The 14,971-nt window shown below is 37.2% G+C and overlaps 1 protein-coding gene across 10 annotated transcripts in view; it reads right to left on the bottom strand.

Annotated features, from left to right (window-relative positions):
- ACSL3 (acyl-CoA synthetase long chain family member 3) overlaps positions 1–14,971 on the bottom strand; it is a 79,073-nt gene that overhangs the window by 898 nt on the left and 63,204 nt on the right. For all 10 annotated transcript variants that reach the window (XM_031008600.3, XM_031008599.3, XM_055380558.2 and 7 more), the window contains 5 exons: positions 13,826–13,998; positions 12,070–12,144; positions 10,203–10,394; positions 8,055–8,169; positions 6,648–6,805 (listed from right to left, as the gene is read on the bottom strand). In XM_031008600.3, the coding sequence (XP_030864460.1) occupies positions 6,648–6,805; positions 8,055–8,169; positions 10,203–10,394; positions 12,070–12,144; positions 13,826–13,998 (713 nt within the window). The remainder of the gene's footprint in view (positions 1–6,647; positions 6,806–8,054; positions 8,170–10,202; positions 10,395–12,069; positions 12,145–13,825; positions 13,999–14,971) is intronic.

Below are 14,971 nucleotides of genomic sequence, written 5' to 3'. Positions count from 1 at the left end.
CATCAAGAGGAAAATGAGTTAAATAAAATATGATACAGGAACAAAATAGAATATACATTCTGTCATTGAAAACGAGTTAGAGCCAGGCATGATGGCTCATGCCTGTAATCCCAGTAACTCTGAAAGCTCAGGCAGGAGGATCGCTTGAGGCCAGGAATTCAAGGCCAGCCTCGGTAACATAGCGAGACCTTGTCTCTAAAATAAGTAACTTAAAAAAAATTTTTAATAGAAATAAAAAATATGAGCTGGGTATAGTGGCATATGCTTGTAGTACCAGTTACTCAGGAGGCTGAGGTGGGAGGATGACTTGAGCCCAGGAGATCTGAAGATGCAGTGAGCTATGATCGTGCTACTGCACTCCAGCCTGGGCAACAGAGCGAAACCCCACCTCATTTAAAAAAAAAAATTACATTTAGACAGGTATCTAATAGGGTATCCAATATAGTCACGCATCTCTTAATGACAGGGATATGTTCTGAGAAATGCATCACACTTGGCAGTTTTGCCATCATGGGAACATCATAGTGTATCTTACACGAATGTCGACGGTATAGCCTACTATATACATCTAGGCTGCATTATCTAGCCTATGGCTCCTAGGCTACACACCCGCACAGCACGTTATTGTACTGAATACCATAGGTAATTGTAACACAATAGTTAAGTATTTGTGTATTTAAGCGTATCTAAACATAGAAAAGGCAGTAAAAATACATCATAATCTTATGTGACCACTGTCATATATGCAGTCTGTCACTGACTGAAACTTCATTATATGCTGCATAAATGCCTATTGTTAGGTTAAAAAAAAAAAAAAAAAGACAAGTTCCAGCACAGGCTGCATAAACTTATATGCACCTAGATGTGAGGAGAAGGATACATACCAAGCTATAAACTCCACACCTCTAGAGCCTGGTATCCAGGAGAAAGGAAATGGGGACATTCACCTTTTCCTTTATACCTGTTTGTTTTCCTTGAATTTATTATGCAGAGCACATTTACTTCAGAAATTAAAAAATAATAAAGTTTAAGACAAATTATGTCATTGAACCAGGATATTCCCTACAAGCTATGTGGATACAGAATGCTTGCTCACTATTGTGTTACTAACATATTGCCTAATACTAAGGAGATTCATGATAGCAGCAAATGAAGGGAGAAAGGAAGGGAAGAAAGGAAAGCACTTAAAGGAGATTAAGGGGCAGATGTAGTTTTGAAAAACCGTATGTCGTCAGTAGGACTGACTTATTTTTCTAAGCATTCGTTCAACAAATATTAAAAAACTATTACTACATGTAAAGTGCTTTACTAAACATTCTTTTAAAAATGCAAAAAATGACAAGTTTCTGCTTTCAAGTGGCATGCAATCTAACAAAGGGAAATGGGTAAACAGCTAGCCATATGATACATCAAAGAAATGTGTTAAGGAGTGATGTCAGCAAGATGACAATATAGGAAAACGCAGTCCCTCCTTCCCCTACAGAAACATGGATTTAACAATGCTATATGGGCCTATTTATTGCCTGTGTAAGAAACTCAGAAACCACTTAAGAAGTTCCTACACTCCGGGACAGAAGGAAACCAACCGCATCAAAGGCTGGTAGAAAAATGCAAGGCATTCGCTTGCCAGAGACCCTCCCCTCAGTACAGTACAAAGTAACAGGGAAGAAATCCCTAAGAGAAGGAGCGGAACACACATCCAATATTCTGACTTCTGGGGTGCAAGGAACTTGCTTCTGTCTTTCCTGAATCTAAATAACAGGAACAGGGCACCAGGTTGGGAGCTGTCAAGAACAAAGATTAACATGCACCAGAGGCTGCAGTATCACAGACACTAGGTAGAGCTCCAGTACCATGGCCAACTACAGCACCAGTGAGGCCACAATATCACAGACAGACACCAGAGGGCGCTCCTGAGGAGAAACCAGCAAACCTCTTCAATTAGACTGTACCCCACAAACTCAAAAAGGACACAGCCTCGGAAAAGGCTTAAGATGGCTGGCTCTAGAATCCGTAGTAGGGCTGACTGGACAAAGTCCTCTCAATACAAAAGCAGACTGTAAGACAGAGAAAGGTAGCTGATTTTTCAAATGCTGACATCCCAACAAAAATAAAGACACACAAAGAAACAGAAAAACACAGGCTATCAAAAGATCAAATTAAATCTCTAGAAATAAACCCCAGAAAGACATGGAGATAGATGAATTACCAAATTCGAAATAACTGTCATAAGAATGCTCAATGAATTACAAGAGAGTAGACAGACACCTGAAAAAAAACAAGAAAACAAGGCATGAACAAAATGAAAGTATAAATGAAAGAAATTTTTTTAAAATGAAGAACCAAATAGAAATTCTGGAACCAAATACAATAAATGGATTGAAAAATTCACTAGAGGATCGACAGCGACTTGACCAGGTAGAAAAAAGAATCTATGAACTCCAAGACAGGACTTCTGAAATTACTAAGAGAGGAAAAACGTAAAAATGAAGAGAACCTAAGGAATGAATGGGACACCATCAAGTGGAAAAACGCTCATTATAGGAGTTCAGAAAAAGAAGAAAGGAGCAGAAAGCCTATGTGAAGAAATCATGGCCAAAACCTTCCTGTATCTGAGAAGAGAAATGGGAGTATAAATTCAAGCAGCTCAAAACACTCCACTAGGAAGAGAACTACACCAAAACACACTCGTAATCAAGCTGTCAAAAGTCACAAAAAATCTTGAAAGCAGCAAGAGAAAAATGACTCATCACATAAAAGGAAGCTCTCATTGAACTATCATTTATCAGCAGAAAGCTGGCAGGTTAGAAAATAGTAGTATTCAAAATACTGAAAGAAAAAAAAATTGTCAACCAAGAATACTGTAACCTAAACCTGTCCTTCGAAAATAAGGGAAAAATTAAGACTCCTTGATAAACAACAGTAGAGGGGGTTTATCACCACTAGACCAGTCCTACAAAAAATAATGATAGGAGTACTTCAAGTTAAAGCAAAATGAAAACAAACAGTAACACAAAACCATAAGAAACTACAATACTCCTTGGTAAAGGTAAATACATAGGCAAATATAGAATTCTGAAAGTAATTTGATATAGGTGTATAAGTCACATTTAAATCTCTATAGAATTTAAAAAAACAAAGACATAAAAAGTAATTATGAATCTATATTAATGACTACACAATAAAAAGGTCTTTTTTGAGGGAGGAGCAGAGTTACAAAGGAGTCAAGTTTTTATATGAGACGGAAGATTAAGCTGTTATCAAACTAAAATAGACTGTTAATAATTTTAAGATGTTTTATATAACTGTATTGACAACCACAAAGAAAATGTCTATAGAACATACACAAAGATAAAAGACAAGGGAATCGAAGAATGTAATTATACACACAAAAAAATCAACAAAACAAAAGAAGGCAGCAAGAGAGGAAAAGCTACAAGATATACAGAAAATAGTTAACAAAATGGAAATAGGTATGAAAAGTCTTTCATATCAATAATTACCTGAAGTGTAAATGCTGATTAAATGCCCAATTAAAAGATACAGATTGACCAACTGAATATAAAACAAGACTCAAGTATATGCCATCCACAAGAAACACACATTAGATCTAAGGGCATGCGTAACCTAAAGTGAAGGATGGAAATAGACATTCCATGAAAATAAGAACCTAAAGGGGATGGCCATACTTAAATAAAACAGACTTTAAGACAAAAATTGTCACAATAGACAAAGAAGGACATTAATTACAATATAATGATAAAAGAGTCAATTCTCCAGGATGATATAACAATTACAAATATACGCGTAACCTGAGTGTTTCTAAATATATGAAGCAAACACTGACATAACTAGGGGAGGAAATAGAAAGCAATACAATAATAGTAGGAGACTTCAATACTCCACTTTCATTTATGAATAGAACAATCAGAAGATCAATAAGAAAAGTTATATGTAGAAAACTCTAAAGACACACACACAACCTTTATAACTAATAAAGATTCCAGCAAAGTTGCAGGATAAAAAAAATCAACATGAAAAATCAATTGCATGTCTATACACTAACAATAACTGTTCTGAAAAAGAAATTAAGAAAACAATACCATTTAATGTAGCATCAAAAAGGAGGAAATACTTAGGAATAAACCTAACCAAGGAGGTGAAAGACTTGTAACCCTGAAAACTACAAAATGTTGCTAAAAGAAATTTTAAAAGACACAAATAAATGCAATGTCCTGATAAGGTTTAGTTCTGGGTCCCCACCCAAATCTCATCTCAAATTATATTCCCCATAATCCCGACATGTCAAGGGCGGAACCTGGTGGGAAGTGACTGGATCATGGGTGCGGTTTCCCCATGTTGTTCTCGTGATGGTGAGTGAGATCTCACAAGATCTGACGGTTTTAGGGGCTCTTCCCCCTTCGTTTTCTCTCTCTCTCTTCATTTGCCCTCTTGCCTGCCACCATGTAAGATGTGCCTTTGCTTCTCTCTCTCCCCTTCTGCCACAATTGTACAGTAAGTTTTCTGAGGCCTCCCCGAGCCATGCAGAACTGTGAGTCAATTAAACCTCTTTCCTTTATAAATTACCCAGTCTCAGGTATGTCTTTATAGCAGTGTGAGAACAGACTAATACATGTTCAGAATTTGTAAGAAACTTGTACAACTTAACTATGGTGGGGGGAGGGGGGCGGGGCGTGGTGCGGAATCCTGATTTTAAAATGGGCCAAGGACTTGAATCGACAATTTTCTGCAGAAGATATGTAAATGGCCAACAAGTATATATAAGATGCCCAACGTAACTAATAAAAAGAGAAATGCAAATCAAAACCACAATGAGATATCACTTCACATCTGTTAGAATGGATATTAGAAAAAAATATACAAATGTTGGTGAGGATGTGGAGAAATGGAAACCCTTAATACCGTTGGTGGGAATGTAAATCAATAGTCATTAAGGAACACAGTATGGAGTTTCCTGAAAATATTAAATATAGTATTAATAACTGACATAGGATCTAACAATCTCATTTCTGGGTATATATCCAAAATAATTCAAAGCAGAATCTCAAAGCCATATTTGCACATCTATGTTCATCACAGCATTATTCACAATACCCAAGAGGTAGAAGCAACCCATATGTCCAAACACAGATGAATGGATAAAGAAAATGTGCAATATACATACAATGGAGTATTACGCACCCTAAAAAAGAAAAATCCTGTCACATGGTACAATATGAATAAACCCTGAAGATACACTACACTAAATAAGACAGTCACAAAAGAATAAATACCGTATGATTCCACATGTATGAAGTACCTCAAGTAATCAAAATTTTAGAATCATAAAGTAAAAAGGTGGAGGAAAGGGGGAGAGAGGGTAGGGGAATTAGTGTAATGGGTATAATGTCTCAGTTTTGCAAGATGAAATAGTTCTAAAGATCAGTTGTGCAATAATGTAAATACACTTACTACTGAATTGTACACTTAAAACGTTAAGATAGTAAATTGAATGTTATGAGATTTTTACTACAATAAAAGAAAGAAATATGCAAAACTAAAGACATAAAGTGCCTTGGGAGTAAAAAAAGATGTATTAACTCTAACTTGTAAAAGTAAACATAGAAATAATACACAAGGTTTCAGTCTTCAAAGATTAAAAATATTTCAGGAGTGGTTTCCAAAGGAATATACACTATGAGCAAAATCAATAAGGCATGTACCACAGGGCTGACTTAAAAGACTGTGTGGAATCTGACATTACTGAAATGTGAAGAGACTAAAAAGTAAATGTTGGAGCCTGGCATGGTGACACACGCTTGTAGTCCCAGGTACTCAGGAAGCTAAGTTGGGAGGATCGCTGCAGCCTAGGAGTTCAAGACCGGCCTGGCCAACATAGTGAGGCCTCATCTCAACAACAAAACAAAACAACAAAAAAATTTTTTTTTAATTAGCTAGGCATAGTGACATGCACTGGTAGTCCCGGCTACTTCGGAGGCTGAAGGGAAGAATCGCTTGAGCCTGGGAGTTCAAGGCTGCAGTAAGCTATGACTGTGCCACTGCATTCTGGTTTGGGCAACAGAAGAGACCCTGTCTCTTAAAAAAAATAAATAAAATAAAAAATAAAAAATAATTCACGCTTGTTTTATGCTTGACACAACAACTCAAAAGACACAGAGTTTTTATTAGACCAACAATATTAAACTAGTCTTGGGCACGCCTCACCCCACCAAAAATGGTTATGAAACTATTAGTACAACCAACTACCAGTACTCTAACACTGTATAAAGTTTCAAAAGTAGTTTTGGCCTGATCACTATTGGCTAGTGTGGCCAGAAAACTGAGCAAGGCCTTGAAGAACAGCTGACATAAGAGAAAGGGTCAACCCAGAAAGCAAAGGCTGCAGAGACAAGAACATTCAAGAACATTCAAGAACATTCAAGATACATGTACATCAGTTTGGTGGGAGTGGTTAATTTGTGTAGCAAGGCTTGAATGGGGGACTGATAAGTTTACTCTTCCATATACTAAGGTAGAAATGGTTTCTGAGCAGAAAGTGATGAACCCTAAACCTTAAAACAGGTTGAATGCATGTAAGTACTCTCTTCCCGTCTCAGTTTTTAGTATCAGTTTAACCGAATACTCACCTGAAATAGCAGCTTCGGAAAGCACTTTAAGTACCTCATTTTCCATTTCACAACTGTTACACAGCTCCTCCCAAGTCCCTTTAAGTCCTTTCTTTCGAGCTAGTTCAGTTAGTTCCTTTTGATTTGGCACAACAAATCCAATGACATAAGAATGATAACTGAAATATAGAAAGGATAACAGATAAGGAACAAAATGGTAAACTGTGTTGACTGCAGTTATTATTACAGTGACAAGCAGTAAATAACTCCTCATTTTTTTTAAAATGCATGTGCCATACTTGGCACTGGCATACCCATTTCATGCAACCGCCAGTTTTACTGTTTGATTCATAATATTTTCCAATGCTTTGGCAGAGTTTGTTGCTAAATAAACTTCAATCTGACATTTCATGACGAATTTCAACTATGAAAAACTGTTATGAATACTGCCATGTACACATTTTAAAAGAAAGTTACAAATATTAGAATATTCACCTTTAAACCCTATCAGTATTTCATAGCACGTGTTTTAAAAAACTAAAATTTAACACAAATTAAAAACTATCTTAAAAATTCAGCAACGAATCAAAATGATGTGAATATATTCTTTTTTTTCTTTTGTTACCATGAGAATTTGTATTGATAGAGGAACTGTGACTATGCCCAACGAAGGCAGATACTTTTTTGAAGGCCATAAAACAGTAACATCAGGAAGAAGATGCTTCTGGTTACTATCACATGAATAAATCCAGATCTGTATCATCACTAAAGGAAATACTAAATGGCTAAAGACCAGAATCATTTATAAATAAATGCAATTCATTTCTAACTTGGGCTGTACCCCCAACATCTGTTTCTAAATTAGTTTTTCTGATAACAGATTTTATTTTCCCATAATAATTCATGTCAACTGTCGTAGACAGGTTCCCAACTGCCTCTTCATCATCATGAGGTGGGGAGGCTGTGTGTTTAGGCTGCAGCTTAACAAAGCTTACATAGGAGCCCCAAGACCTGCCTGGAGTGCCGAGCAGGCTCAAGTATAGAGCGGGAGTAAGTAAGCAGCACACTCCTCACTGCCACTTCTTTACTCCCCATTCCTCTGGAGTAGTTCTGTGAAGCTTCCCCTGCTGAGGGACAGGTAGGTAGGGGTACCAAGGCAGCAGGAAGGAAGGTTTTATTTTCTTCACCTCCCTACATGGGACACTGCAGTGAGACGTAAAGCAGAAAACAGGGACAGAGAGAAAGATCAGGGGAAGCCTTACAAGGAAAAGAGTCAGCTAATGGCTGTAATGAGAAGGAGGCCATTCCCACAAGTAACAGATAGGAAGAGTTCTTGGAACATTTTTACAAAGAAGGTCCATACAGGTAGGAAATGTCTATGGACATCAAATGTTTTAAGTAAAAGTAGCATGAATTCCACGTTCTTACCTGTTTGCATATGCACAAATGTTATCTACTAGTGGAAGATTCTTCAAAGCTGCCTCTACTTTCCCAAGAGAAACATATTCTCCTGCCTGTAGTTTTACAAGGTCCTTTTTACGATCTGCAAAACAAAGAAAGGTGGAGAGGGGAAAACAATGAGTAATAATATTAATAACATTTAATACATATATAAATACTGACCATTCTCTAAGTAATTTGCTATCAAATTATTTAAAACTTTGCAAAATTAAGCATTAATGGTTATGCTGAAATTAAAAGCACATATTAAAATTAGGCCCTAATTTTTGTACTGTTAAATACATGCTTTTAAAAGAAAAACAGGCCAGGTGCAGTGGCTCATGCCTATAATCCCAGCACTTCGGGAGGCCGAGGCGGGCACATCACTTGAGGTCAGGAGTTCGAGACCAGCCTGGCCAACATGGTGAAACCCCATCTCTACTAAAAATACAAAAACTAGCTGGGCGTGGTGGCACACACCTGTAATCCCAGCTACTCAGGAGGCTGAGGCAGGAGAACTGCGTGAACCCAGGAGGCAGAGGTTGCAGTGAGCTGAGATGGTGCCACTGCACTCCAGCCTGGGCGACAGAGCAAGACTACATCTCAAAAAAAGAAAGAAAGAAAAACAATTAACGTCTACTTCATGGACTCCATTAGCAGGGCTTCAAGTATGTTCTTCTGAACAGGTTTATTCCTGGTATCCATTAGTACCAGGCAGGTGAAGAAGATATTCAATGCCATCTGCAAGTTCACAACCTATCTGGAGACATGCATAATGCAAAAAACGTATTACTTCAATACATTGGTACTACAATGGTAGCGCTAAGTGTTAAGACTCTCTCCAACCTGGGGATTCGGAAAAAATTCTTGCAAGTGAGGCCTGAGCTGAGGGTTGGTTGGTTGGTTGGTTTTGAGATTTTGAGACAGGGTCTCACTCTGTTGCTCATACTGGAGTGCAGTGGCACAATCACGGCCTCCTGGGCTCCTGTGATACTCCCACCTCAGCCTCCCGAGTAGCTGGGATTACAGGCCTGAGTCACTATGCTCAGCTGCTTGAGCCGAGTCCTAAGGGAAAAGTGAGAGGTCTGGTGCAACAACACTGGCAAAAGCCAGAAGAACATCAGCTCTAATTTCAGCTGCATCAAGGAGGAGGAGGAAAACAACTGACGATGAAGGTGAAGAGGGGAACAATGTTAACAGGGGCACCCTGAACTGAGTTTCTAGGAGACATTAAATGGTTGTGGCCAGTAAGATCCATGTTTACTAATTACATGGTGGCAGTGAGACGGTGTGTTTAAGGGGTAAGCATGGCAACAGAGAAATTATTGGGAGAGGGTGGCAGAAGGTACAGGCCTGACCAATGATCAAGTAAGAGAGACAAAGAGAGAAGAGTATGATTTTGAGACATAGCTCATAAAATAAACTAGTGGGATATAAAATAGGCATGGGAAGCTGACTGAAGAGAACAGTCTTGAGTCTCCTCCCAGGTTTCTAGTTAGCAAGACAGGGATAGAAATGCCATTAACATTTTTTTTTTTTTTTAGACAGAGTCTTGCTCTGTCGCCCAGGTTGGAATGCAGTGTCACGATCTCCGCTTGCTGCAAGCTCCGCCTCCTGGGTTCATGCCATTCTCCTGCCTCGGCCTCCCAAGTAGCTGGGATTACAGGTGCCCGACAAAGACACCACACACGGCTAACTGAAATGCCATTAACTTTTAAAAAAAAGAACCTAAAAGGAGAAGCAGAATAAGGTATTTTTCAACCCATATGAGTCATAGTACTTGAGCTGCCTGGCTTTCCTTTGTTCTCCTGGGCAAGGCAAGGGTGCAGTTCAGACTGTGAGAGCTCTATCCACTAATCTCTAGATGTCAGAAACACAGGCAGGAAAGAATGACTAAAGGTTATCTAAGAGTAATTTAAAATACCACTGCTGCTGAACCATCTTTGAGAACTCATAACATGTCAGGCCTCATAAATTCCACAGTCCGTAATATTTTATATTCCAGGAGTGATGCAACAACCCAAAATAAGATTACATAAAGATTTATATTATTCAACGCCTCCTCCAAATATACTGTACTTCTTGTGTAAACTATTTCAGAAACATTCATTTTCAAAAAAATATTAGATGACTTACCAATAATCTTTAAGCATCCATCGGGTTCAAACTCTCCAATATCCCCAGTACAGAGCCACCTTTGTCCATTTTCATCTTCAAAGAAATCAGCTTTTGTTTTTGCTTCATTTTTGTAGTACCCCATTGTCACACTTTGGCCCCCAATAAGAATTTCACCCCTGGGGTGTGGTTTATCAGTATTAAAGTATCCACCTAATAAAATAATAATTGAGTTAATAGTTGAGTTAAATACAACACATGAAAATTTGAAACTATTAGTTTCTAAACAGTCATCTTATTTTAATCCAATTAGAACTTCCCAAAGGAAAAAAGGCAGACACTATGAATGAACAAAGTTTATCAATTTAACAGTAGGCACAAAATCTCAGTTGCTAAACCATAAGTATTTATGTTTTCAAACTTCTATTCTAAGAAAAAAATTAAACTCTAAAACCCAACATCTTCCATTTGTTGTATAAAATTATAAATACAAGAGACAAATTATTTGAAAGATTCTGCAGCATCTTAAATATCATATTGATAAACTGATAGAAGTATTAAGTCACGCAATTAATAGAACAAATCCCTATATAAGAATGAGTTACTGCTGGGCCAGTGGCTCATGTCTGTATTCACAACACTTTGGGAGGCCAAGGAGGGTGGATCGCCTGAGGTCAGGAGTTTGAGGCCAGCCTGGCCAACATGGTGAAACCCCACCTCTACTAAAAATACAAAAAATTAGTCGGGCATGGTGGCACACACCTGAAATCCCAGCTATTAGGGAGGCTGAGGCAGGAGAATCGCTTGAATCCAGGAGGTGGAGGTTGCAGTGAGCCAAAACCATTGACACTGCACTCCAGCCTGGGCAACAAGAGCAAAACTCCGTGTCCAAAAAAAAAAGTGTTACTACATATTAAGATTTATTCTTATAGATAATTTCAAAATGACTCCAAGCCTAAATTTATTAAATACTCCCACTAATTCTGCTAAAGACAGCTAAAAGACATCCAAGCCTTAGAATCTTTCTTTCTTTATTTATTTATTTTGGAGACGAGAGTTTCGCTCTGTCACCCAGGCTAGCGTGCAGTGGTGCAATCTCGGCTCACTGCAACCTCCACCTCCCGGGTTCAAGTGATTCTCCTGCCTCAGCCTCCCGAGTAGCTGGAATTACAGGCACGCACCACCACGCCTGGCTAATTTTTGTATTTTTAGTAGAGACGGTTTCACCATGTTGGTCAGGCTGGTCTCGAACTCCTGACCCCATGATCCGCCCGTCTTGGCCTCCCAAAGTGCTGGGATTACAGGAGTGAGCCACCGCGCCAGGCCAGAATCTTTATCTTTACTTGATGTAGAGGAAAGGCGCATCCCAATAAAACACAGATAATTTGTATATTTTAACAGGATCAAATAAATTTTTAAGTGACCATTATTTTAAATGGCATGAGAATAAACAGACTCTTATGGAATTGCAGTGAAAATTTCCTTCTAATAATACAAGGTTGAAGCCCTCAGAAAAAAAGAAAAAAAATCATTTAAAAATCCACAATTTCATAAAATAAATTTTATAGTTTTACTTCTGCAAAATAAAGTTATGATCACTCCTAATTTATTGACATTATTCACTTACTAGTACATTTCTCAAGGTTTTGCCATAATTCTTACTTGCATCTACGTAATAAGTAAAATGAAAACAATTATAGTTCTTCAGAAACATCTTTGAAACAAGAAAAATAAATGCATTCATATAGTTCGAGATAAAACACGTCTATCACAAAGGACAAAAACGAGCACTTATGGGTGTTTACATTCTAAAGCAAGAAAGTGAAGCACTAATTTTCAAGTTTAATACTTTAAAAATTAATGCTCTGTGGTTAAAATAGTTTATTACCTTCCTCCCAGTTTTTTAATTTGATTTCACAGCAAACTAATGGTGCTCCCACTCTGCCAGTATTGTAGTCCCACACTAGGAATTAAATGAAAAAAAGGGTATTTGAGAACAGTAGCTAATACATTGCTTCATTTTTCTAAATTACCAAAAATGATTATTTATCCTAAGGCTGAGATATCCCCAGCTATTCCTTAAAGCAGAAGTCACATATTGGTGAAGCACAGGCCGTGAGGCCTGTAGAGTCGTATTTTTTGGCCTACATTGAGGTTTTATTTTTTAATTTTTTTAAAAAAATTAGTTATTGTCATTCTTAAAAAATCAGGAAATTTTAGATGTAAGTGTGGAATCGCCAGCAACAATGGGCCCACATTTCAGGTACAGCAGAACTGACGGCCTCTGTTAGAGAGGGCATGCCTGCTCCTGTTCCCTCAGAATCAATCCTTACCCATCACATTGTCTTACATTAGGGCCCACTTGACTCATTTAAATAGGTAGCTGCCTGGTTCTTGAGTATGAAATCCCTGTCTTAAAAGATGATGAAAACAATGGTTTACGTCTATTCTACTTTCTTATTAGGCCTCACCGATGTGCAGTACAAAACACCTCTCTAATCTGTTCCCATGTAATGCATCACCATTTCAAAGTGAGATCTCTGCAGGCTTCCATCAGCTTATGCTATCACACCCTATTTAAGATTAATACAGCAATAGCTCAAGAGCCAGACTGAAGAATAAGACTGGTGGCTTTCAACGATGTGAGGAAAGAACCCTCCACTATTATGAATTACTATTGCATTATGTTTCCTCTTCAAAGACCAAATATCAGAAATGAAAGGCTGATATTTAACATTTTAAAGACTTTTATTTAAAACATAAACTGTTACTGATTAATCATTCAATTTGAATCTTAAAAATAGAAGAAATTAAGGATCCTCAGAAGAAAGAAATCCCCTATGCATGTATTTAAGATTGCTTATTTCCTACAAAACATGACTTAGAACTAGCTTCCAAAAATATACAAAAACAGAGAACATAACTGGAAAACAGAAAAATGAAGTAATACATGAAAATGGTATACAGAGCCACTCAAAATAAATAGGGAAAAATCAGTTATGAGGTTTTGTATCTATCCGTATATAGCAAATACAAAGTAGGAGAAGCACAGCTGTATCCTGTACCGGAAAGCAAAATAACTTTCTCCCATAAAAGGGACGCATGAGGCCCTATGTGATTCACCTCAGAACTGCTGATTAGTTGGTAGATCTCCTCCTCAAACACAACCACATGATAAACTCTGGTAATAATATTCCCTAGACCAGAACCTAGTTCCTTCTCTAACACTTAGAGAAATCCTCATAAACATTTCTGAACCTGAGCCTTAATATACTTACCTACACAAATAAACAAAAGCACCTTAAGTTTTCTACATAAAAAGAAATTTAATCACTGATGTGAGAAAATAAATGTACACAAAACAGTCAGTGTTTGTTACTAACGTTTCTTTTCCAAAATGCTAAGTGGTTTTTAATATTACCTATCAGAGTTTGATATAAAAACTTCTCCAGATAAATTATTGACTCTAGATGCATCTAATACATTCTAAAAATTGATATCAATGATCATAGTACTTGGAATCCACCATTATTCTGCCTCACAAACACCTTACTACTCTTCTCCTATATATTTGCAGAAAATATCCCATACCCCAAAAAAACGTCTGGCATCACACTCCAGCCTCTGACCATGGAGAACACTACCTTCGGAAATTGTTCCAGCCCCAGCAGATTCAGTGAGTCCGTATCCCTGACCAACAGGACAGCAGAAACAGATGTTCATGAATCGCTGCGTGGTTGCAGAAAGTGGAGCGCCACCACACAACAGGAGACGAATATTTCCCCCTAGCAAGCTTCGAACTTTCCGGAAAACAAAGCTAAAGAAAAAAATTAGAGAACCACAGGATTTTAAAACTGAATGGGATTTTCCAAATCACTTAAACTAATCCCCCAGTTTTGATATGAGAGATTTTGAGATTAAGTTACTTATCCAAGGTCACACAGCCAATTTGGAAATTCTCTTGAGCCCCCAATGTTAATTTTTTGAAGTTCAACAAGGTAAAGAATTTATGATTTCCTCTTAAGAGCTTTTCAAGTAATATTCGAATTTGAATTGTCAGGTTTAGTTTTGTATAGTGACAGGAAAACCCTTGCTTATGGCCACTTTTATATCATTATTTACATAAAATATTTATCATATATTAATACTGAACAATTCTATCATCTTTATGAAATGTATTAAAATCAAATTAATTTTTGCTTTAATTTACTTTATTAGAAATGTGTATAATTTGTATACAACAATCTGTTTTTAAAGTTTCACTAATTCAAGCTTTGAAGTGTTTGTTAAAAATAATCTAGTAAATTATCTGTGAAGCATTTAAAAAAGGAAACAAGTTAAACATCTAATTGATGTTTCTGAAAATACACTAATACAAAGACTGCATACTGCCTTGATCAAAAAGGAGAAATAGTACTTAAAAAAAAAATCTTTGCAAAAGGTGAAGACTACACGGCAACAATTTTTTTAAAATGGTATTAACAGACTTTTCAAATCAGCTTTTACAGTTACCCCTTGGCATCCAGTCCTCTGGATACCAAAACCCTCAGATGCCTAAGTCCCTTATATAAAATGGCATAGTATTTGCATAAAGCCTACACACATCCTCCAAAATACTTTAAATTATCTGTAGATTACTTACAATACCTAATACAATATAAATTCATTGTAAATAGTTGTTATACTGTATTTTCTTTTCCACTGTTACATTGTTATATTTTATTGTTTTTTCCCCAGAATATTTTTGATCCACGGTTGGTTGAATCTAAAGATGTGGAACCTGTCGATAC

The sequence above is a fragment of the Gorilla gorilla genome, chromosome 11 (genome assembly GCF_029281585.2).
Source record: "Gorilla gorilla gorilla isolate KB3781 chromosome 11, NHGRI_mGorGor1-v2.1_pri, whole genome shotgun sequence".
Lineage (NCBI taxonomy): Eukaryota > Metazoa > Chordata > Mammalia > Primates > Hominidae > Gorilla > Gorilla gorilla.
Note: the sequence above shows the minus strand (reverse complement) of the source record. Positions and strands in the feature narration are given on the sequence as shown.